General features: G+C 36.4%; 2 protein-coding genes across 6 annotated transcripts in view; both read right to left on the reverse strand.

The window, feature by feature from the left end:
• Positions 1-19,542, reverse strand: part of epb41l5 (erythrocyte membrane protein band 4.1 like 5) — a 32,678-nt gene extending 13,136 nt beyond the window's left edge. For all 4 annotated transcript variants that reach the window (XM_028023574.1, XM_028023573.1, XM_028023575.1 and 1 more), the window contains exons 1-16: positions 19,335-19,542; positions 17,621-17,832; positions 10,752-10,856; positions 8,611-8,653; positions 8,404-8,482; positions 7,664-7,708; positions 7,197-7,249; positions 5,607-5,727; positions 5,352-5,439; positions 5,179-5,267; positions 5,000-5,069; positions 2,729-2,898; positions 2,120-2,226; positions 1,210-1,228; positions 815-860; positions 470-588 (exon numbers count right to left, since the gene is read on the reverse strand). In XM_028023574.1, the coding sequence (XP_027879375.1) occupies positions 470-588; positions 815-860; positions 1,210-1,228; positions 2,120-2,226; positions 2,729-2,898; positions 5,000-5,069; positions 5,179-5,267; positions 5,352-5,439; positions 5,607-5,727; positions 7,197-7,249; positions 7,664-7,708; positions 8,404-8,482; positions 8,611-8,653; positions 10,752-10,856; positions 17,621-17,800 (1,334 nt within the window). In that variant the 5' untranslated portion in view covers positions 17,801-17,832; positions 19,335-19,542. The remainder of the gene's footprint in view (positions 1-469; positions 589-814; positions 861-1,209; positions 1,229-2,119; positions 2,227-2,728; positions 2,899-4,999; positions 5,070-5,178; positions 5,268-5,351; positions 5,440-5,606; positions 5,728-7,196; positions 7,250-7,663; positions 7,709-8,403; positions 8,483-8,610; positions 8,654-10,751; positions 10,857-17,620; positions 17,833-19,334) is intronic.
• A 1,655-nt stretch (positions 19,543-21,197) lies between these two features.
• The window catches only part of ptpn4a (protein tyrosine phosphatase non-receptor type 4a), an 80,480-nt gene continuing 76,236 nt past the window's right edge, over positions 21,198-25,441 (reverse strand). For both annotated transcript variants that reach the window (XM_028023052.1, XM_028023053.1), the window contains exon 27: positions 21,198-25,097. In XM_028023052.1, coding sequence (XP_027878853.1) covers positions 24,720-25,097 — 378 coding nt within the window. In that variant the 3' untranslated portion in view covers positions 21,198-24,719. The remainder of the gene's footprint in view (positions 25,098-25,441) is intronic.

Below are 25,441 nucleotides of genomic sequence, written 5' to 3' on the forward strand. Positions count from 1 at the left end.
AGATCAGCCTGAATGCTGTATTAAGCAACTACTGTCCAGTGAAAATCTTTACGCAATGACACAATATGCATCTTATGTTCTGCTCACTTGCAACACTTTTGAAACTTGAATATTTCACAGTGTGGTCAAATAGCTAAAAAGTTACACAATTATTCCTTTTTTCTCTGGATTTGGTCTTTCTTCTTCCATCCTTTCACAAGACAGGGTCAGCGGATAAGCCATGCTAAGCCACTCACAGGGCATTACACCATGAAAAACACACCTAGCTATCTGCCCAATTCTATCAGCTCTCAGCAGGGAGCAGCCTGCCTGACCCAGCCACTCCTAATCTGACTTTGTTTTCATCATCATTAGTGAGGAATAAAGCCACAGCCACTTATAAAAAAGACCATGTTTGTTGTATTTTTTTATACGGGTAAAATAATTACAAGTTGATTTCAAAGACTCAATGGATTCTGAAGATACTAACCCTCGTTTTTCTCCGCCGGGACTTCTGGGTAAAGCTTCGATTTCCATTGGCCCACAGGTTGACGCTGCTACCGGGCTCACCACAGGCATGCCAGACCAGGCGCCTCTGCTAGAAGAAACCTGAAAATAAAATAAATACAAAATGATTAAAAAACATCAACAGGACCACACTTTGAACACCCTTGATCTAAATAAATGAAAACAGCTCAAAAAAAAAAAAAAAACGTACTCTGACAAACACAGAGGAACATTTAAGTTTTGAATGTTAACTTTGTTTTCAGTGGGTTAACGTAGAATTCAACATTTTGCTCCACATTCCTGATAGAAACATACTTGAGTTGCTCACCTTGTTGTCTTTGTTGGAGCTCACACCATTACCTGAAGAAAGAACACTGAGAAAAGAGACAAAATAGACTTCAATAAATGACAAACAGAAAAGCTGACTTTAATTTCAATCAAACAGTTAATTACTCTGAAATATGCTATATTGCATTAACTAGGTCTCCTGAGAGCATTTCTTCATATTACAATATTCATTTGCAATCTGTTAAAAACTAATTTGCAGAACAATTTATTTTACAACTGAACTGATGAAAACTGAAAAAAGCAAAAACAAAAAAAAAACTTAAAGCCAAACCTTTATGATTTTAGCAACCTGTGGGGAACTATGAAAATGTATAACAGCAGAGTGGATACAACAAATCTCTCAAATAATAGAACAAAAATTATATTTATACTTACTCCTGGGTGTTGAAATGTCCTGTAAAATATAAACAGTTCATTGTGAGATACAACGCTTTCCCCCCAAAGCATTCAAAAAAAGGAAACATGAATTCTCAACTCTGGACATTTCCTTTTCTCACAAAATAATTTAAGCAATTTCATTCAGGTGAAAGTAAAATTGTCCATATTTGTTGAGAACTATGTAAGACAAACTAGTCAGTTGTTACATACGTTTACTCTCACTTTCTGCCGCCAAGAAGTGTCCCATGTCATGTAATGGGCAATGTGATTTTAAATCAAAGAGATTGTGGCTCTATATGACTCAAGCCTGTGCGCCGCATAAAAAAGTGGTGGCACACAGGCTAATTTCCCGTCACTCTTTGAAGTTAAAAAGATAAGAGAACATTCTGCTCAATCAAGTCACAGTGGTTACAAGTAAATATTTTGCAAGACTTTATCGTGTATACAGTCAGAGCAATAATTACATGTTTCAAAACAACTGCAGCTTTAATAAACGAGACTGCATGAGGAGCTTTATGGTCTAAAAGTCTCCGTAATAAATTATTAAAAGGTTTTTGTTCATGTCTTTGCAAGGGGTGCCGATAATTGTAGAGAAGACTGCATTGATTATGTTCACCAATGATGGCAAAGAACTCTCCGAAACACTTTTGATCTTAGATTATTTCTTTGTCTTCCATCTTGCCTTTAGAGTAAAAAAAGAAATGTTTAGAAAGACTAAGACTAAGGGCTTTTTAAAGCCATTTGCTCAACTGTTAGACTGTTTTTATAGAGTTCCAATGCTACAAAGTACTCTAAAAGAAAACAATAATTAGATAGAGCAGATTAAACTCAAAGTTACCTTCAGTTTATGATATCCTCAAATACAGTGTTAGTTTATTTCAGATCGATGAGCCTTAGTTTACATCACCTCTGTTTTGCAAGGTTCTTCTGGAGTATCGCCGACTGGGTCTCCTCTCAAACGAGGTTGACCGCCTTGTTTTACTGGCCTTGGTTGTCTGATACTCTGTCTTTCCACTGGTCAGAAAAATAAAGCAGAAAAACTTTATTTTTATCTTCACAGTTCCTAACAAACTCCAAATCTACAGTGAATTTCACTTTTACTACAATAACTATCAGAGCAATGACCCCAGCTGAACTCTGTAACCATCCAGGCGATAACCTCTTTCTAACAACAAAACCCTGCAACCCCTGTGTTAAATCAACACCACCACTAATGCTTATCTTACTGGATACCTTTTAAACACACAGAGGGGAGCAAGCTGACTTCTGCAGTATGTTGACACCAAGTACCAGTGGTGTACTAATTTTGGTATGTATGGATACAAAACGGAATATTTTGCACACTGAAAGTGAATTTTTAATTTTCGAAATTCTTCACTGGATACACAAAGGCCTGGAGAGCAAACTATTACCTTTTTCTTTCAAGAGTACCTGAAGTTTTTAGTAGTGACGACATCACTGCTAAAATTCAAATTTCAATGCTTTTTTCCCTTGGTATTCTTGGTGCATTTGTTACCTGTATCTGAAGCGGGACCCCATCCGTATGAATCCAGAGCGCGCAGAGTTTTTCTGTACTGGCCCTCTGAGCCTGAAGAACGCATGGTGCTCCACTGCACACTTCCACAGATGCTTACAGGCTTTGGGGTGGTCCATCCTGAAGACAAAGGTGTGCTCCTGCTCTTTACCCTAAAGGGGGATTTTGGGTAAAATAAAAAGTTTTTAGCGAAATAACACTCCATAAAAACATTTTCTTGATTCAAATGCTGCTGCTCAAGTTCAAATAAAAATTAAAAGTAGACATCTCTGTTCCCAGTTGGAGTTCCTCTCCAGAGGTTGCATGAGTCTTACTGTTTCATACATTCCTAACAGAGTTGTTTAGCCTCAGAATGCAGGATTACTGGTGATTTCTGGAATTTATAAAACTGGAATGGGAAGAAGATCTTTCAGTTTACAGGATCCTCTCCTGTGGAAGTAGCTCACAGTTGTAGTCGCAGACACTGTCTACTTTTAAGACCAGGCTTAAACTTTCTTTTTTTCAGTAGCTTAGGTTATCTTGACCTATCTCTGAGGAAAACTTGTCTGTTTGTCTTCCAGCAGGCTAAGCCTATAACTTCACAGACATTATCTCCTACTTTCTATTTATGCATGATTTCAGTCCAATCCATCCATATAATCTAATCTCTACTTTCACTTTATTATTTTACTATACTACATAAACATAGTATTAAATATATAGGTATATAGTATAAGATTATGTTTTCTATGTAAGCTATTGATATATAGTCACCTGTATTTTAATATAATGGGTATATTGACTGTATATTGAATATTTTAATGAAAACAACAATGCTTTTATTTAAGCACAGCTAATACTCCTTTATTTCTATGTATGTCACTTAAAAGTAAGGCAAACGTGTTTTTTTTGTCCTCCCCTACTTTGCAGAAGTAACTGGCACACTACTTGCTTTCGGTATGAACCTGCTGAACAATGGGTTAGGGCTAACAATGAGCTGGGATTCAGCCTCACTCAAACAGAAATCACAAGATTTATTTCAGAGTTAGAATGCTGACTCACCATGTAAAGACATCTTAGAAACACAACCAGATTAAAAACTGATTAAGTAAAAAAAATCAACATACTTATGATTTACCAACATTCTTGGAAAACAACAAAGTTTGATGAAAATGTTTTAGTTTTTTATATGTAAAGTTTTGTTAACTTTAGCATTATATAATCTGATTTGGGAAGCAAAACCAAAAATATGAATGCCACCCTTCGATATTTCACTAAAAGGTGAATAGCTGAACTGAGAACAAGGTAGTGTGACAATATTGTTTAATTTACTCATCAGTCTAACTGCAGAAAGAAGGAGGTTTTCAAGCTGAAATTGAACTTCTGTGTGATGTTTGCATGTGTGTGTGTGTGACAGAGAACGAGGTAGGGGCCACTGTGCATACCAGAAATACCAGAGAGGGCAGGTTTCTTTATTAACCTCACTCAAAAACCCCCTGGACGAACATAAACAGATTCTTTGTCTCTCTTTTACAGTATTATTACAGTAGTTTTTTCCCCTCCATAACATTGTAACACGTTTTACGGCTCATATATTCCAAAACATATTTACAGAAAAAAAAAAGCTTCCTTTAAAAGGAAAAAAAAATCTATAAATTAAGATGAACACCATTTGTTTGAAGTACCTGAAATTTGTTACAATTTTAAGATTTATGCAAAATTATGAAACAGTTTCTAGATTATTGTACAAAACAAAAATAAAATTAGGTCAGTTTTGTTCCAGTTGAACGACCAAAATATGTCGTATTTTAAGCGCCCAATAGGTGCAAACATAAAATTGTAAAATATTTTGTTAAAAGGAGATAACCAGGGAAGGCTTTGCTATCAGAAAAAAGGCCTGTGGTTGGTAGGTTGGGACCTATGGATGGAGTTTTGTGGAGAAAATGCTAGACCCTTAAAATTGGTTTCTCTTTCTTCAAAATGATAATTCAGCCTTTGATATGTTTGAAATAGCTAATATCTGTAGGTTTTACAAACTCTCTCTCCAATTGAAGTGGCATCTTAAATGATCAGAAGCTTTTAGCTAGAACAGCGAGTTTTAATCCCATCTGTATCCACCTCTCTTCTTCTCTCGCCTAAAAAACGAGAAAATAGGTCCTATTGTCGCAATACGCCTTGTGTGACAATAAGTGAATGTTGGTTTGGCACTTGACAAATGTGTAGATAGATGTACATTTCTGTCGTCTAGGTGATAGTGTGAGAGTTTTGGTTCACCTGGTCATCGTCCTCCACCACTACCAGGGTCAGTTTGCTCTTCTTGAAATCCAGACGAGTTATCTTGGGCCTACAACAGGGAAAATACCTAATTATGCTGAATATAATATCAGATTTAGAACTTGTAAGAAAAATGAGCAAAACAAAAAATATATACACTATGTGATAACTAAACATACCAGAAGAAGAGTCCGATCTTAGTTTGACCTTCAAACACCAGAACTCCAGTAGGAGTTAAACCCAGGCTGTACTCATTACCGTCCCTTGCCTAAACAGACCATGGATGACTATTAATGTTTCTTCTGCACAACTAATTGCTTAGATATCTATAGTCAAGCCATATATTATTCACCTTGACCATATGCATGTCCACTCCGTACATTTCCAACCACTTTGCTTTATTTAGGTAGTTAATATCAGCCAGTCCTGGCATCTGACCTCTGAAAAGGAAAGCATGAAATTGGATGAGCCACAAAAAAAAGAGAAAAAAAAACTTACAAAGTGTAAAAGTACAGAATGAGGGAAATTTAATTCTAAAAACAATATTTGTCCTGAACTGTTTACAGATCTCTTTTTATTCTAAATTCAGTGTCAGTTAAATGAATACCTGCACTCCTTCCAAGTATTGTAGATTGCAAGCTCCATATCCTCCGTCTGCTCTGGAATGAAGCGAAATTCTGACACCAAGTCCAGATTATGTTCCAGTGGGTCACAGTCACCTAATTCAGCTGAAAAAAAAAGTAGACAAGCACTTGAGATTTAAGAAGATACAAAGCAAAACAAAGCACACTAATTGACAGGCATATCCAATATACTCATTCAAACTTTTGGCCCTGACTAACACTGAGGGGAAAAAACTGAAAAAAGGTAGAAAAAAGACTGACTGAGGGAAAGAGCGAAAGCAGAGAGGGTGTTGGATTAGGGGGCCTCTGAAAAGGATTGAACACTAATGAGCTGGCACTTAACCTAGAACTAGCTATGTATGTGTAAGCACGTCCATCCAAGAGTTTGCGCACGCAATGCCATTCCATAAATGTCTCCAGTGATCGACTTTTTTTCTTAACGACTTTTGAAATCACTTTTTTAGGTGGAAAAATGAAGGCTGGTTTACTCTTATTAAAGGAATTTTGGAAAAAAAAGGTTGTATTCACGGAACATTGTCGCTGTTGTACAAACGGTATTATTTGGATCAGGTAAGAACCCTGATGAGACAAAATTTTACTGAAACAACAGCTAAGAAGGGTACAACAGTGCCAAGTTAGCTTTTTTACATTTTAGGTTTCAGCACATTGTGTATTAATAATTATAACAAAGACTAAATTTAACTGGAAGATTTGAATGTTTTCCTAGATATGTAATAAGATGTGCTTGTTTTAATATTAGCTATTCCAAGAGTTCTTCTGACTGAAGTTGACCTTGAATGGAAAGTAGATACTTTATATGCAAATGTTCCAAGACAAGAGAAACAAGAGATGCCTCTCAAAAAATGCATTAATTCCTAAAGTTTAAAGACTAGAGCAGAGGACTGAAGCCACACGTGGTTCTTTGGACATTCCTCAATGGCTCTTACAAATTTTAGCTAAAAATGTGAAAATGATAAAGAACTGACTAATATTTTTGAATATAGATATATAAGTATTAACAGTTTTTCTTTTTTTTCATGGAATAATTGCATTGAATTTCCACAAGCAAATCACTAAATATATCAGTAATATTTTTAGATTTACTTTTTCTTAGCATATGGTTGAAAATTACTTTCTTTTTTCCTTACATTATTTTTTGCAAACATATTTTTTTGGAAATGTTTTATGTTTTTTCTTTATTATAAAAAACAAAAAATAGAAAAACAATGTTTCTTTGAAAAGGACATCAACTTTCTTAGAGTGGATATTTACTAGGAATTGTCTTTTTCCTACAGGTCAGGTAACATTTTTGGCTCTAAATGAGTTCGACTCAGCTGGACGGAGGCTGTTTAGTTGGCAGAGGCTGGAAACAAAATCTAGCATAGTTACTTCTCTTTATTAAGCAGTTATACATAAAAATTATTTATGTGATGAAAAGCAGTCTTTTGCATTTGCGATCTTACACACTGGTATTGCGATGATGAATGCAATTCAATATACAGCAGTCCTACTTTTTTACCACATAGATCAAGAGTTTACTATAAAGAACAAAAACGTACTGTAGCTGTACTTACCCTGTAAAGAGAAGGCAGCCAACTCCACCGCTGTGTCAAATGGACATTCAAGCCTAAAAGTCAAATATATTTCTCTCATCAGTAACAGTGAGGAATAATTTTGACTTATAACATTGTAAAATGGATGTGGCTGAAAAAAAAATCACCAATAAACAAAGCTTAGAAGAGTTTAAAGTCTTTTTTTTTTTTTAGATTAAAATAAAAGAAAAGAATTTCCTAAACTGCTTCCTAATTATCTCCTTTGGGTTTCGGGTTTGACTTTTTAAGTGCACCTTTACGGTTTAACAGCTTATTTTTGGCTTGTGAACCATCAGGACAACCAAGTGAAACATCCAGAACAATTAAGAGATGAAGAGTAGAACAAACCACCACAAAAAGTTATTTAAAATAAAAGCAAAGTGATTTAAATCTTCTTTCTTCTCATTTCGTTCTTTGTTATTGTCAAAATAAATAAATAAATTACATACTTGCCACTGAGGAGGTCTTGCTTCAACTGTAACACAAAAAGGTATCTGAAAGAAGGACAACATAAACACAGTTAGAATAATTTTACCCAAAAAGATAGCTGGGAACACAGAATCAAAGGCTATTTTATGTTTGGATGAGGAACTCCTTGTTAAAAAAGACTAGAATACAACTAGTGAATACACAGTGACCTCTGGCAAATCTATTGACTAATATTTATGTCTGACTTAATAGAGATTACCAACATAAAGAGAATACATAATTGGTGAACTATTTTGGTTTAAAATAACTTTTCCTTGTGGAATGCTACATTAAGTATCCGGTGACTGACTATTTTACACAACTTATAAAATAGAACACAATGTATCAAATGACAACAGAGTGGTGAAAATATTTTGACAAATAGTGTAACAAGTGGTTCTGTTACTGAGGAACAAAGGATCAAGAAACCTAATGACAATTAGGTTTTCCAAACCAAATGACATCACTCTTGGCAACATTAACCAAACTGTTCGAGTATAGTCTCCTGTGGAACCTCAAGATGTACAATCTGACATATAGAAATAAAGAATTAAGATGGAGTAATGAAGAAAGAAAGAACAAAAGAATGAAAATGAAACATTTTCATGCTTTTGGATATGAATATATACGTAGGTAGGATACATTTTTCTATCAACTTATCCCTGTAATTATATTTAATCAATCTGGCATTAGCTTTTTTTAACTGCTTCAATTTATTTACCTGGTAAACTCTTCATGTAGGTTGTTCGGTTCCGAAGAGTAGAATTTGACTCTCATGTGAAGGCAGTATGGTGGACCAACTAAGTTCAAACGGACCAAAACATCAGCTTAGTGACAGTCATGGTGTGATGTTTAACAGTTAAATCAATTGTTGATTAATACAGAAATAATTGTTTGTTAGCATTGTGAATGGTACAATAATACTTACTTTTTACTTGCTTTTTGATACTTTTGGTGACATCGAGCCAATGCTGAAACAACAAAGAAAACAGCTGAAAATAAAACATTTTCAGCTTCAAAAGTTCACAAATTTCCAACCATGTTATAGTCAGGGCTATTGGAAGGCCATTGTTTAAGAAACACTCTAAAAACAATGTTGATGGCATTTGGGATCACTCTAATGTTACAATACTTAGTCGTGTCCATGTTTCAAACCTCTTGCTGTTGCAGCTAATAGCAGCAAAACAGGTTCTCTATTTTGCACTGAGAGCTTATTTCTAAGTCTGCTCATTGTCAGTTCAGTTAATGACAAGCTTGAACTATGATAGTTCCTCATTTGTAATTCTAACAGGACAATATGCACCAAGAGACCCATCATATGGAGTTTCAGAATGGATACAGAAGATTATATGAGAAGATGTTTATAGAAAGCTCCTGATTAAAGACCTCATAAAAATTTAAGGAGTAGAGCTAAATGATTGGTTGGTTCCAGAAAGCAAACCAGTATAAATGAGCTCTACCAAATTCCAGCAGGAAGAATTGGCAAAAATCCAAACACAATTTTGTCCAAAATTTGTTGACGGGTATGAAAGGTGTGTGGCATTTCAGCAATGCGTTAAGGGACTGCTTTTCAAATATTAGTTGTTTTTTGCACATATTTTAACCTCTATGTATATGTTTTATCCATTTTATCACATGTCCATAAGAGAAAATCCACATTTTCCAACTTGTGCACTAAATTCTTGTTTCTAAACCTCATTAAAGTTGTTTGCTGAGATGAATTGAAACTGTAACAGCTGTAATTTACACATGTACATTTTTAAATATTCTAAACCCATCCCCAGAAACTACATGTTGAGGAACTGTCAACACATTTAACAATGCCGAACAAAAAGAAGAAGGTCATCAAATGTTTTAGGAAGCAACATCCTCATTCTCTAACGCAGATCAAAAAGAGATGATGTGATGGAAGGAAACATGAGGTCTGAAAAATGCAGCTGCAGCTCGAACATTAAAACAAAAACTGCTACAAAAATAAAGCTGTCAGTAACAGTTTAATCATGTTATCAGTAACATTTACATATTGTTTCCATTATAAAACATGCAACTTTGATAACAACGGCACGTGATGTCCTAACGACTAACTAGGCTCTAGCATCCAGTTCATTAAAATCTACATAAATCAGGGCAGACAGAGCGGAACTCAACCAGCCAGATGTATTACTGCCATATGCATGTTGAAATATGCCTCACAATTATTGCAGTCCTTTACACATATTACTTAGCACATTTTGATTGAATTACTAATAGCCTTTTAATATATTGTGCAGCTCTAATTCTCATTTTGATAAAGATACTTTAGTTTCTACACCAGGACTGTCCCTGTTTTTCACAATCAAATGTATGTGGAGATTGAAAGCAGATTCTTAAAAATCTCTTTTAAAAAAAAACACCTGAAAACCATAGGAATTGTGTCATAAATAATTAAAGATTTGAAATTCTAACTTTTTCTACACTTGGTATAAAAGCTGATAACTATGTGATAACTATTTTATTAGAAACAAAAATTTAAATACATAAACTAATTGAAAAGTGACCTAATATTCAGGCTGGATGAGGCACAAACAGTGAAGGAGACAGGGTCATCGCTTTGTGAAAATGGAGGCAGACAGAACGACGGGTTAAGACAGATAACAGAGGAACTTGCAGCACTTTCTAGTTTCCTCTCCCCCACATTCCTCATCCCTTCCTCTCCCACACTCTCACAACTTAAACATGCTCTCCGCCCTTCTCCTGCATTCATCTCTCCCTCTGCTGGCTCCCACTAATTCAGTGGCTTTGCAAAGTTTCTGTGAAAGGAATAGGGTCACTGACTTAAAACAGTTTGTGTAACAGGACAGCGTAACGGCCAGCGCTGACAAATCTCCCTTAACCGATCCCTTTAACCCGTTCACTCAAAGGGAAGAGGATTAGACCTTTGTACAGATGAGCGAATGATTTGGAAAGAAATCAAACGTTTGACCAAGAAATACAACAGTGATAATATTGTTTATGTATTAGATCAGTCCTAAATTGATGTTTTTCTTGTCCTAGTTGCTCCACCAAGGAAGACAGTATCGCAGTTCTTACCGGAACCTGTGCAGAGTCCATGAAGCGCAGTCCAAAATAGTCTTTCTCTACAATGTCCAAATGGTACATGATCTGCTCAAACAGTTCTTCACCTTTGGCTTTTTTCTGGTGGGAAAAACAATACCAACAAAAAAAACAGAACATTTTAGCAACTATGTGTCAGATGGGATTAAGTCAACAAGAGCTATAAACTCAAATATGGCAAAAGAACTAAAACCCCTCCTCGAGTTTTTATTAAATTACATAAATAACTTTTTTTTGTCTCAATAGGCTGTTTCCTGGATGAAGGTTGGACTTCACCATAAGACAAGGAGACATTCTGTAAATCAGGTGTTGGCCTGTCTGATCAGCCCGTACCAGTTACAGCCTGTGTCCGGCCTGGAACTGGGAAATCTCTTTTCAAATGCTCTCAGTCACATGCACCGACTCAAACCACCTCTCAATTCTTCCCCCAGAATATCCCTTACCTTTGAATATACTTTTATCTATACTTTCTTTTCAACTATAACTATTTTTTAGCAGTTTTTTAACTTTAGGATTACCAGAGAAGCATAAAAATACTCTTGTTATTTTCAATATTTAGAATTGATGCTTTTGAAATTAAATCCCTGTTACACTCATTCCTTTCAGATGAGTATAACAGTGTCTTAACGTATACAAGCGTCTAACTTAAGAATCACTGTAAATTCTTGAGAATTAAAGCAAATTATTCATTTTGCCTATTTCTTTAGTAAATAATGACATGGTGTGTTGTTCATTCACTGCATTTGTTCTGCAGAAACAGTAAGTCAATGATGCTGTCAAACAGACAAAATGCTGCAAAAGATCCATATATTCAGCCTTCTTTATCCAGAAACCCCTAAATAAAAACACCCATTAACTTTAAGGCCATAGTGACTGTAAAACATGGCAGTGACAGCATCATGCCATCACCGCTGTGAGGAGGCTTTCCTTCAGCACACACAGGCAAACTGGAGTGGATAGGAACATGGATGGAGCTTCAACATAAAATATTAATTTTTTCCATATCAGACCCAATTTTTTATTTTAATCTTTTTTGCTTGCTTTTTCTTTTTTTAAAGAAGAAATTACAGAAAATGTATTCAAAATGTAGCTTCCCCCAATCATCTCTAGGTAGGGTATTAGGCCAGCGAATAAGATTATTTGATTAATTATAAGAATTGAGATATAATACTAGCAAAAAAGGACAATTTTACCAGAAAAGAGTCTTAAACAAGATGGCGGCCCTGGGCATGCCAACATCCCTCGGAAATATGGAAACCCATAGAGTTCATTGGTGAAAATAAATAAATAAAATCTTCAAAAGGCAAAAATTTGATTAATAGCGAATAGGCCTGTCGCAATAAACGATAAATCGATTAATCGTACGATAAATTAAAACTATCGACGTCATTTCAATTATCGGCATTATCGTCTCTTCCTCTTTCTGTTGATGACACCGAATGAAAAAAGGCTCAACTCCAGTGCTCTCCACTGACCCTCCTTTCTCATTTCCTTAGTGTAAAGCCCAGCGCACACAACACGATCTTAGAGCTGTCGGCCGATTGTCGGCCCATTTTCAAAACCTGACAGACCACACATGAGCCGACAGAAATCCTAGGTACAACGGTTCGATCGTGCCGTGTGGTGTCCAACAATGGGCACAAAATAATGGCTACAAGTCCAGTGAACTAATTTTAAAACCAGGTATTAATCAATGCTTTACTACAATCTACCTGCAATGCATGTGGCTAGTGTCAGCGTAAAGTCCTGACTGAATGAAAATCATTAGAACCTATTTATGTCACGTTAACGAAGAACAGCTGAAAAGTTACTGGGTTTGTCAACTGCAGTAGCAATTTCGCTCCAACTTCTCCTCTTGTCATTTCTATATTCTTTGCATGTTGAATAAACATTAATGTTGTTTCCATGTCGGCTGGACTTCGGGTTGCGCCGTGTCAGCTGTTTGGGATTCCCCGACATAATTTCCCCTCAGAAAACGCGGAGGAGAATCCGCGCTTTCTGATTGGCTACCTGTCACATTCAACAGGCTGCGTTAAGATCTCAGTGGGGAAAATCCCTGATTTAGATCGGAGCGGCAACGAGGATCTACCATAACAAACCACACAATCTTAGAAAGACCAACGTTTTAAGATTGTCATAAGGGGAAAAATAGGAGCAAAAAATCATGTAGTGTGAACTATTGCATCAGGTAGTCGATGTGCCCATCTTCTCTATTTAAATCTAATTATTACTGAAGGGCAACATACTATACAGACTTCATAATCTGCACTCTTTTGGTTGAATGCAGTATTTATTTCCACTTTGGCTTTATGTTGTTTAGTTTTTATCAAGTACATTTTTTGTTAATGGAGACTGAGAATCCATTTTGTTTTTGGTTGTTTTGTTTATTTTGTTTATCAGTTCCAGTGTTAAATATTCTTTTGAAAATAAAGTGTATCTACCTTTGGCAGGAAATCGCATGCATTATTACATCATTTCCATTAAATCAGTGTAAAAAGGTCTTCAGACAATATTATCGTTTATCGCAATAATTTTTTGAGACAATTAATCGCTCAGCAAAATTTGCTATCGTGACAGACCTTATAGCGAAAAACAATTCCAAAGCCAAAGCTACAAAGCAACAGTTTATATCAAAATCATTTGAGTGACCCAGTCACAGCCCAAATCTAAATCCAACTGAGAATCTGGACTAAGCGTGACAATTGAGATGTTATCCATCTAGTTTCAATTAATCTGACCTACTTTACAAAGGATTTTTTTAAAAAGGGGCCAAAACAAAAGGACGCAAAGCAAGAGAAACAGTTGGAAAGAAATAGATTGTAGCAGATCTCATCCCAAGAGACTCTGTAGCCAGCTTAGGGGGACAGGCCCCACGCTAGCTGGCATAGTTAACAAGGCATACCGCACCCTACAGTACCCATGGAGAGACAGCACAAAGGACTTATTGTGTGTGTGTGTGTGTACTGCACCCAAGGTCCTGCTAAAGTCCCTGCACTGCCGTCTACTTTTTTGTCTTTCTTCCTGCCTCAGAGGACACAACTTTCTCTCTTAGACACCATGTCAAGTATTTTACTCATGAGCTAAACAACTGACAACCACAGGTCCAAGAATCCTTCGTGGATTCATCTGCACAGAGCACAAACAGTAGAACAAGAAGCAATGGCACACTGCAAAACTAAAGAATGTTCCTCACTTGGTAGAAAACTACAACTTTTGAATCATTTATTGGGAGACAGTTAAAGCATTTGGGAGATCGACTTTTCCTCTGTGCTACAAATCAAGAGAGTAAAAGAAGTGACGTGGAGGTGAAAGGGTAAGAGGGCCAATAAGTTATGGATGAGTGAGATATGAGGGAGTGTAAGTGGGGCTGGTCTGTAACAAAACCTTTAGTTCAGTTTCTACAGGTGAATGTTACACAACTGTGCAGAAAAGAAACAAAGGCATATTGAAAACACCATGAAGGCAGAAAACTACAATTAGAACCTAAAAAAAATAATACAGGATACCGCCCTAATTTTATTTTTCAACATTTGTCTCAGTACACCAACAATAACTATAAATCTAATCTACATCTGTGTGGCGGAGTGAAAGAGAAATGATTGAACAGACAGAGTGGTGGACAAACTGAGGAATTGATGGATAAATGGATAGAAACAGATGGATACATAGACAAAAACATTTACACAACTGGACAGAGATTCAACTCCAGAGGTACAAACACTTTCTTCAAGTTTTGTTGTGTTTTTCATCCAAATTACTTCTCAGTCCAATACTCCTAAGAATGGTTATACACAGACTAATGGAGTAACATTGTTGTGATGACGTGCTGAACACAGAGTGTTGGATAGAGTGGGAGCTTCTTAAAGATACAGAGACTGATCAGCATTTTCAGTGAGAATGACCGAACCTGTCAACAGATCCCAGTCTTTTCTTAAGTTGGTTTCAATGCAGTAGAAGGACAAGAAAGCTGAGGTGGACAGGAAAACAGTAAACGTACTGACAGTAAACGAAGCAGCACAGCAATCTTCAATGATGAGCAAACAGTCTTACTACTCATGAACAAAATGTTCGAAACATTAAAAAAATACACTGCATAAATTTAAATTATACATTAGTAAACATCTTACAACTTCAAGCTTCTAAACGTATCAGTGAAGATTTAAAGAGCTTTGTAACAATAACAGAGGAAAGAAACACTTAAAACTTCCATTAAGAACTATTGGTGGGGGTTCTTGTGAGTTATGGTGACATTTTCTTTGTTTTTACTTGGATGTTAAAAGTTCAGCTCCCTTTAGGTTTCAACCAGTGTTTGTTTTTATTATCTTTCCAGCTATAGCTCATACAAACTTCTATTTATTAAAGCTGTCAAAAACAAAACATTATGTGGACAGCAGAAGTACAGCAATGTAGTTGTGTAACAGCAACGATCAACAATGAACATTTGAAAAACCAGCTTTTAATTTGAAAGGGACTACCATCGTTTCTGTGCCCGTCTAAGCACCTTCATGTTTGTGCTAGCTGGCACTGCTCAGAGAAAACTCACTAACAAGAGTGATTTAAAAAAAATATGCATATTGAATAAAAAAATTAAATGGTGGACATTGTTTGAGGAAAGCAGACTGTCATTTCTTTTGATAACTTAAATTAGCATAATCTGACCAAGCCTGAAATGAAATATAGTATGTTATATAAAGGGTTTGAAATGTAAATTAGGGAAAATGTTGTGCAATGGTGATATTACTGTTATACATCTGTCTGAATATATTATTGACATGCAAAGTGTGTATATGCTCCTGAAATATTTATGCCAACAAAATCTGCTATGCAGTATTTTGCAGTTTGTATTGTCTATACTGATACAGTTATTAAAATATATTTTTTGAAAAGAAGCATTTATGGTACTTCCTACAACAATCAATCATCTGGAAAAACGTTTGCTTAATCTGTTCTGTCTTTAAGCATTTGCTGATTTTATTCTGGCAATAATAATTCCCTTCATAGGCCAGCTGTCCAGTTTCTCAGCTGACAGCACAAAAACAGGATGATGAGGCAGGAGAGACAAATAGGAGTGCTTTCATGATCATTAGTTACAAAGGGAGGCCAGTGGGTATAAAAAAAATAAACACAAAGGAGAAGCAGGAGCTAGTGGTAAAAAAACACAAGGATGGAATTCGGGGCACATGTAACTATTTTTAAATGCAAAATAAAGAAAATTAAAGAGAATCAACATTTCTTCTTCTTAACACATTAAACTCTTAGCTCTGCTACTCATCAAACTCATTAATAACAGTCAAACCCAAGCGTTATTACATTTCATTCACACAATCCTAAATGAAAAAGACTTTAGACAATAGAGAAGCTCAAATATATTAGGGAACAACATTAAAGTTTTTTAATAAAGCATTATCTGCAAAAGTGCCATGAATTAAACTGGTAAAAATGAACAACAATAAACTGATGGAAAAGCCTTGTAAAAATTCCATCAACAATGCATGCCAAACAAGAAAACAAGAGAGGAGAAGAAAACAGGAGCAACAGAGAGGAACAGAGAGAAAGAGTCCAGGCTGATAACATTCCACTAGAAAGAAAAAAACACTCACTAAGAGTACAATACAACCTCTCTGTGCAAACTATAATGAGCTGATAGGATAAGAATTTGGCCAGTCTCACACTTGACATCACTTGTGACATATAGGTAATAAAAAGCAGTTTTACACTGCTAAGGATTTCTGCACAGCTGAGTTTTGGGGCTTTTGTACCAGAGAGGAATCCACACATTGTTTCCAACAGTCTGTCACAAATACAATTTGTTGCTTTTTCCATACATTTGGAAAAATTGCTAAAGATAACAGGTTGAAGAAATCTTTGAAATTCTAAACCTAGTTTTGAATGCTAAAAAGCAAAACTATTGTTCCTAAACTCAATCTGTGTTTTCGAATCCTCCATCTGTAAACACTCTTCATGCTTGACTTAGTGTCTAAATTCAAGTATCTAAAAATTTTAATTCATTCTCCCTGTTCAAGAAAAATACCAACACAACTTTGCAATGTGCTTCAGAATAAACATTTGTCTTTAAAAGCACAAATTAAACATGTATCTGCTATTATTAAGTCTTTGCTTGATAAAAATTTATATCAGGAGTTCAATGAGGTAAATTTTGCCTCGTTGACACTTGCAGTCAATGAGGTTCTTAGACTGTGCATGATGTTCTAAGAACATCTTGCGCTAAACAGTTAGCTAACAACATAAAAGTTGTCCAAAGAAACGTATAAATAAACAAAAAACGTATGCTTTAGTTTTATTTCTGAAGACCACTATTAAATTTGAAAGAAAGTTTGGCCCTTCATAGCAAAACAAATATATGAGGGAAGACTCAAAATACCTGCACAGACCTCTACTTTAGCTCAGCCTGAGAAAAGGAAAAACTAATTTGGTACAAGGTGGAAATAAAGAACAAGAAGGAGAGTTATGGGATGGGATGATGAGTCCAACATGTCATGTGATGCTGTCATGTGCTCTTAGGAGAGGATCATGGAATTACAGGTGATCAGCAGTGCTTCAACACACACACACTCCAGAGGCTTAACTGGAATACTCTACTGACATAGGTACACATTGGTCACCAGTACACTGCTGCCATTTTTCCCAGGAATAACTTTGTCTCATATCAGCTTGAGAACATCTTTTGCAAGAGTTTTATTGAATAACTCAGCCTTAACTGACTGTGTATGAAACAAAAACAGCAGGCAAACCAACAGGGAAAGATGGAAATTAACCCAATACATCAGTTTTTAGAACAAAGTCTAATTCCATTATTTATCTACACCTTGGAACAAACTCCTTACCGGCAGGTCAACGCTGACATCCGTCCCGTCCAGTAAGGAAACCCGGCAGGTGATGATAGACGTTGCGTCTCCGGCTGCAGGGATGTGTGTCGTGGCCCGCTGTGCTTCTCGTAAACGGGTTTTCTCGGCGTGTTTGCGGATGGAGCGCCGGCCTAAAGTCCTGCGCAGGAAACTCAGCATGATGGGTGAGGAGCAGGACAACAGGACCACACCTGTTGATGAAGAATGAAATTAGTAAGAGAGTAGCTGTGTGTCACTGATTATTAATCCCTGGAAAAAGTGGAAAGTTGCAGATTTCAGGCTCCAGAAATACAATTTATCAGGCTGGGTTTTATTTTCTACATGTTCTACTAATCATAAAACAACGCTGTACTAAAGACTGATAAGCCTGTTACAAATTCACAATAAGCAATAAATCAATTAACAGCATGATTAAATGAAATGAGATCAATGATTTACAGTTGAACAACAATTGTTAAACAGATGGTCCTTTTTTTTTTTACATTTGCCTGTTCTGCCTGTCTAAACTGAATGATTATTGTTTTATGAAATGCAATTTTGGTTACATAATCTATTTTAATTATTGTCTGGGTTTTTTTGTTTGTTTGTTGTTGGGGTTTTTTTGGTTATTTGGACATTTAAAATGTTTCACAGTTGCAGTGTTAAATGTGCTGGACGTTTATCTTTTAGCATTTGAAACCTTTAGAGGCTGAAAAATACAGCAGACTGGGCCAGGGGTTCTCTATCCAGTGGGACAAACACACTAAACAATCAAACAGAGCAACAATTAAGTAGTTTACATGTTATCATATCCAAAGTCCAGATCTCAAGAACTGAGAATGTTTGACAAGACATATTTGCTCTTTCAAGTCTTGTCCAAACTGAACTGAACAATTGAGTATCCTCTTCATGAGATTAAAGTAATGTCTTCAGTCAGAGGCTTCTTCAAAGTCACTGTAATACAGACCACCACAGGAGATCCCTCCTCCACAGCCATTAGCATCTACAACAACTCTGAAGAAAAGTATGAGTTACAGCAACATTTAACTTGCTTCTCGGATTAATTAAGTATTTTGAATTTGAATTGATAGAATAAATATCAGTCAAAGACATTTTATGGGAATCTGTGATATACAATAATTGATTCTAGGGTGAAATGTCTAAATATGTTAAATGTGGCCTGGAGCCTGTAGTCCAGATTCCTTAAAAAAAAAAGAAAAAAAGCTAAATATCCCTTTGCTGACTGAGCTGCTGTGCCTCGGTTGCTAACTTCAACGTCAAAATCCAAAACCCAACGGAAAAAAATACATCTTTAAATCCATGGTTTATTACGTTTTCAAAACTATTTGAATAAGCCCCCGGCAAATAAACGCAGATTTAATTGCGTAAGTTCCCAATCACCAAATGTTCGCCGCTTTTTTCCCCCGAGCAACCGAGCTCTTCTCCAAAAAGTCTGGAACGTTCTCTCACATTTTAATCTGAAACTGAAAGAACGATTGGGAAGTAACCGTTTAATCCTAGCGACACCTGTAACGGTCGGGGCCTGAAGTACCTGAATATAAGCAACAGGTGGGCCCTTGTTTTATCACACCGGCTGACGGCTGCAGATAGAACTAATCGAATAGGAGAGACTCCGAACGTGCTCCGCTACAACAAAACAAACACCACCGTTAGCTCCCGGAGCTCACTGACTGACACACACTTGGATACTTACAAAAAAGCCTCCTAGTAAGGAATTCACGGGGAAAGCACGTCCGCCTGCATTGTACTCCGCTAAAGTTGAAGTTTGTGTAGTACCATACTCTATAACTTAGCTTAATTCTGTCAATTTCTCCGCTTTTCTTTTTTCAAACCGCCGTCCTCCCTCCACAGGATAATTTTCCTCACAGTCCCAACAAAAAAGTAGGAGTCGAGCTCTCCTCAGGAAGTGACGTCATGACAAATCCAGAACAAAAAAAATCGAATTAGCATATTTAAAGAGAGCAACGCCTTCACCTCTTTCGGTCGTTTTTAGTGTTTTATTATCTAACTACATCCATCCATCCATTTTCTGTGCACCCTTGTCCCTAATGGGGTCGGGAGGGTTGCTGGTGCCTATCTCCAGCTACGTTCCAGGCGGGAGGCGGGGTACACCCTGGACAGGTCGCCAGCCTGTCGCAGGGCATTATCTAACTACAAATAATTATAAAATAATACTAATAGTAACATCTGTATTTGGAAGAATTTCTGCGCAATAGGTTATGATGGTATATTTTCAGCACACTGAGCAGGATCCATTAAATGAAAAGCTCGTTCTATAGCCATAATTAAAATATTTACAAAATAGAATGGCAATGCTTCAAATGCATTGAAAAGGCATTTCCTTTCTATTTATTAAATTTTAGCCAGAAATTATGTGCATCAGCTTCATGTGGCAGCAGCACCTTCTACTGATCAACTGAAGGAATCACTCTTTAGATATCTCTGGATGGTTTCTGAAGGAGGTTGATGTACGCATTGTATTTATTTAAATCAGTGCATTGCTCTTTACCCAAGATTATTAAACTGTTAAACTACAAGTGCCTCTAACTCTACAGGCACTCAGAATATGTTTTTATTAGTTATTTATAAGATAAAATGAAATATATAGATATATTTCATGTTTAGTAACTACTTGCTTAGGTAACAGTAGTGCGAGTCCTTGCTCTAGACATTAATTTATTCCTTGATTTTTTTTTGCATGCCTTGCTTCAAATGACTTAGATTTCTTTAATAATAATTTGGAAACTAATTGTATAAGAGTATTAAACAATATCAATCCTAGGTTGTTTGGTTAAACAGTACTTGAAAGGACTAATAGATCAGATATGTCTTTTGTAGATGCAGGTAAAATATTTTGGCCAAAAATAGTAATAACAATACTAAAAAATAATAAAACCTGAGATTATAACAAGCAATCAAAACATCACAACTCCAAACAGATAAAGTTTGGATTCTTAATGGAGAACATTGGAAAACATGTATCCTGACACTTACCTGACTGCTTTTTAACAACAGCTTCCAAAGTAATTTCTTTAAACCAAATTCCCAAGTCAAAATTGACGAGGAGAATGAATGCGTAAAAAAATAATAATTAGTCTAACCTATTTGGGACCCTAATGGTGTATATTTCTAATGTACACCCAGACTTGCATTTTTGACCAATATACACCCTAATGGTGTATATTCCACATTTTATATTCCACATCGTCCCTATCTGTTAATTTGAAACACCTTTCTTCAAATATTTTATATTTAATATTTCTGAAGTTGTTTGATTTATCCCTCTAAAATATCTAGATATGCTAACCACCGATATTTGCTTTGTAAATCAAAGAATCCATTATTTTTTTTGTAATTAATTGAAGTCTTCAGTTGTGATCCAATCTTTCTCATGAGCTGATGGATGTTGCCTAATCTGATTTTTAGTCTGGAAAAGCAATGTGATCTGAAGCCACATTTCCATGCTTTGACAGACAAGCTTTAATTGTTCAGAATCAAGCTTATAGACATGTCCAAAGCACCATAAAACCATAATACCAGATAAAAAACGAGCAACTGAGGACAAAAGCATCTTTTTATGACACAAGTAGGAAATAAACCAAAGGTTATAGTACGGTAAAACACTTTGTGGTTCATTAAATATATACACTCGCTGTTTTAGATTGAAATAAAACAAACAAAACTTTGAATTACACAGCATTTGTGTCACATTTGGAATCATCCAAATAAAAATAAAACCATTTTTCTGCTCACAAATGATTTTCCCTTTTATTTTAAAGTTTTTTTCATATACAACATTGTATTTACATGGTCTAGTAATATTTACACAAAATGAACAAGTGGCACTGTGTCATTAGGAGCTCTCTTCTTTGTTCATTACAGGTGTCTCATTTTCAAAGAAAAACGATAAATTAAGAATAAAAGTACTTATTTTAACAATGCTTTACGTCTCTTAGATCTGCTTTTTATGTTCAGTAGCACTACCTGCCCACCCAGCCTCTCTACAAAGTGCTTTCCCTTCTCCTAACCAATTAAAACTGATATTAGTTTTTTACAAAAATACAACAAACTGAAACCCTCCCCACATCTCGTCTCTTCCCAACTTCTATCAATCAGTACCATAAACCCCTACTTAAATTATAAAATTCCCGACAAATTATGGAACTTTTCTGCTTTTGTTCAGTTTCTTTTTAAGCCGATTTGCAGCTTTAAGCTCTCTCTCACACATACACGCACATCAACAAAAACAGTTGATGTTTTTGTTGATGGCTTCTTTAGCAAGCCATTGATTAGCTGGTTTAAAACTGAGCTGTGCTTCTGGACCCGGCGTACTCTGCTCAGATGTGTCATTTTGCCTTGAGGCCATGCAGAGAGAGTGGGATCTGTGTACAATGAACCAAAAACAGAGGCATCTGGGTGGAAAGAATGAGGAGAATGGATGCTGTGTGGGCTACGCAGAGATGACTGAAGGATGCTGGGCTGAATTTGGGAGGGTGACACACTAGAGGGAAAGCTTAAGCAATAAATAAAAAAGTGGAAGAGGATGGCAGCTCTTTGTTCATCCTTAAAATTATGATTCAGCTCTCTGAAAAAGGAGGATTCAAACACTGTGTAAATATTTTCTCAAGCAAGACTCGGGTGGATTCAGATGCATTTTTCCAATTTTGTGCAAAGAGGAGGTGGAGAACCTTGTAAAAATAATCAAAAGCTTATTAATATTTTAAGTTTTAAATTTTTTTTGGTTCAATTTACAACCAAGGAACTGAATGTAATTGGTATTTTTAAACAATAGGCCAATACAAAGTTGTGCATAATTGACAAGAAGATAAATGATTCATGGTTAGCAGAGTGATTAACGGTGATCAGAAAATAAGAGAAAGTTAGAGACTTTCTTTAAGTAGAGTCCACTTGTGTAAGTTAAGCAGAGTATAGTTTCTCTGGGGTTTATGCAAATATGCTCAAGAACAAACTGGAGGCAAGAAGAAAGCGGTTTGGAAACAAGTGGAAGAAGGTGAGCCAGTTTAAGCTGAATATCTAGCTTACGTGTGAAAAAAATCTTAATACTGTAAATATAGTAAACCTGGGTGGTGGAAGCCTTATGCTGTGGGCATGCTTTTCTTAAACTGAGACAAGGAAGCTGGTTGTGGCTGATTGGAAAATAGATGGAGCTGTTTAAATCCTGTTCAAAAATAGCCTCATCAAAGTCTAGACCTAACTACAGTTGAGAAAATTGTTTTCTTCTAGGTTTAAGGTCTAAAAGTGTATCTTCACAGACCCTCTCATCCCTCTTTTTGAGCTTCAGTTGATTTGAAAAGAAGAATTTACTCCCCATGTTTGAACAGCTGGTAAAAAAAAAACAACCCTAAAATACTAGTAGCACTAACTGAAGGTAGAGTGAGTTGTAGTATTTACTAAGATGCATACAAATAAACACCACAGTTATCTTTTTTAATAAATGAAACCCATGCATCTTTTTACTTCGACTTTAACGTGTGCATTTCTAATCCAAAAAACAAACTGACATTTGTGATTTTAAAAGGGGAAAATTATTTATATTTTGCAAGTCCTCCGAAGGAAGGAAACAGAGCAACACAAATAAGACTTCACGCACACATACACACCCAAAAGCAACACAGAGCTGCAGGGGTTTCCAGAAAAATCCAAGAGTTAATCAGATCAAAAAATAACTTACCAAACTCTCAAAAAAAATCTAGTGAGGTAAAAATAAATCCTTCCTGTTTTTCATCACTCAAACATAATTGATGTAAAACACTCTGGAGAAGATCAGATGGAAAAAAAATTATGTTATGTTTGTGCTGCCTCTGAAGTCTTTCCTGTCAACTAAGCTCCCGTTTGCCACAACCAAGTTCAAAACAGGTAGAGTTCCACTTTCTTATTTTTAAAGACTGTAACTACTTCTGTTGATGCACCTCAAAAAACAAACAAATACTGATTGCATAAAACTTGTAGCAGCTTTTCAACCACCTCTGAAACAAAAAAAGAAAAATGCATGAAATACCTGGAAATATCTGTGTTGCAAAACTTATTTTGATCAGACAGAAGATTTTCTTCTGGAATGATGCAGGGCTTTCCTGTTGGTGTCTGGCTCAAGGACACTTCAGCAGGAACACTGACTGGATAAAAAACGAGAAGTGATCCCAGTTGTTGAGTTCAAATTCTAGCTCAGGTAACTATTTCTTTTTCTACCTGAATACTGCTGTGAATATTTGCAAAAATTAAATAAAGATCTCCACTAAACAAAGGCCCTGAGGACTGCAAACTATGAATGTGTGTGTGTGTCTGTGTGTGTCCAAGCTCAAAAACACAGAGCATGAGAAAGTACCCAACCTGCCACAGCATTGAGTAAAAGAGGCAAAAAAGTAAACAAGAAAAGAGGAGGAAGATTTCAAACTAAATACAATAAATTAAATCACTGCGTTTTTTCCCCCTTGAAAAGCCTCAAAACTAAAAAAAAAAAAAAAAAACTCAAACAAAACAGAGCAGGGGGCGTAACACAATTTCACTAGCTAAGATTTAATCAGGATAGCATGAAGCTCGTAGACTCGTACAAACAAACAGAACATACAGCTATTTTTTGTTCAGTGGACAGGGTTTGACACAAACTAAAACACAATAAATACTCTGTCTGAGGAACAAAAGATAAGATTTCTTTCTTTATCAGCTAAAAGGGCTTTAAAAAAGGCAGGCCCGTCTGGCAGACTCGCTTAGAAGGGAACAGGATGACCCCTTTGGGTTAAAAAAAAAACAACAAAAAATGAAGGTTGGGGGAGCTTTTCATCCATGGGGAAGCCCCTCCCCTTCGGACTTATGGCACTACAGCGATTTTCCAATCCAAACTTTATTTTTCGTACTTTTTTATTCTTTGTACACTTGTCTTCCAACCCTGATCATAAAACACCCCATCACTGTACCTATTCAACACAACTGGATTTCTGTTTTTTTTTTGTTGTTGTTTCAGTTCAGCGTTTTCATATTTGTCCTTTTTTTCCGTTTTTGTCAGCATAAAGTGCAACAGTGCTTCTGTTTTCTCCTCCTCCTGGCGACTTCCACGCTGAGGTTAGGGGTCAGCAGGATCGGGATCCGGATCTGGGTTCGCGCTGGTCTCGCTTGTAACGCTGGTGCAGCTTGCGACACTCGGCTCCTCCTCCTCCTCTTCCGTCACTTCCCCCACGTCCAACACCTCCACTTCCTCGTCGTCGTCCTCATCCTCCTCGTCCAGGCCTCCCTCCAGAAGCTCCACCACAGCCGCCTCTGCTTCCTCTTCCACTTTCTCCGGCTCTCCTACGTCCTCTTTCTTTGCTTCCTTCTTCGTTTCCTCCTCAGCCTTTTCCTCCCTCGGCTTCTCCTTCAGCTGGTAGACGGCCGCTGCTTGGGGCTTGAACAGACCTTCTTCGTACACTTTCAAGATGGCCTCGCACACAAAGCGGTACTGGCTCTGAGAAAAAAAAAGCACAAAAACAGAAGAGAACATTAAAAGCACTGATCCATTTCCAAGGGTCCTGCATCCCATCATTTAGGTTAATTTTTTAATATGAAATACTACATTACATTGTGAATTTATGGCAAATATTTTCACAGCAGGAAAGATTTAAATATGGAACCTGCAAAATCCAGAAACTGGGATGGATAGATGGACATAAAAAAGAAAGAATTATGTATAAAAGGAAAGAGGAAGGAGACACAAAAGGAAGGGAGCAAGTAAGGAAGGACACAAAAGACCCAAGAAAGAAAACAACAAAAGGACACAAAAGGAAAAACACAAGGAAAAAAGAGAAGTAG

The sequence above is a fragment of the Xiphophorus couchianus genome, chromosome 7 (genome assembly GCF_001444195.1).
Source record: "Xiphophorus couchianus chromosome 7, X_couchianus-1.0, whole genome shotgun sequence".
NCBI classification, from domain to species: domain Eukaryota; kingdom Metazoa; phylum Chordata; class Actinopteri; order Cyprinodontiformes; family Poeciliidae; genus Xiphophorus; species Xiphophorus couchianus.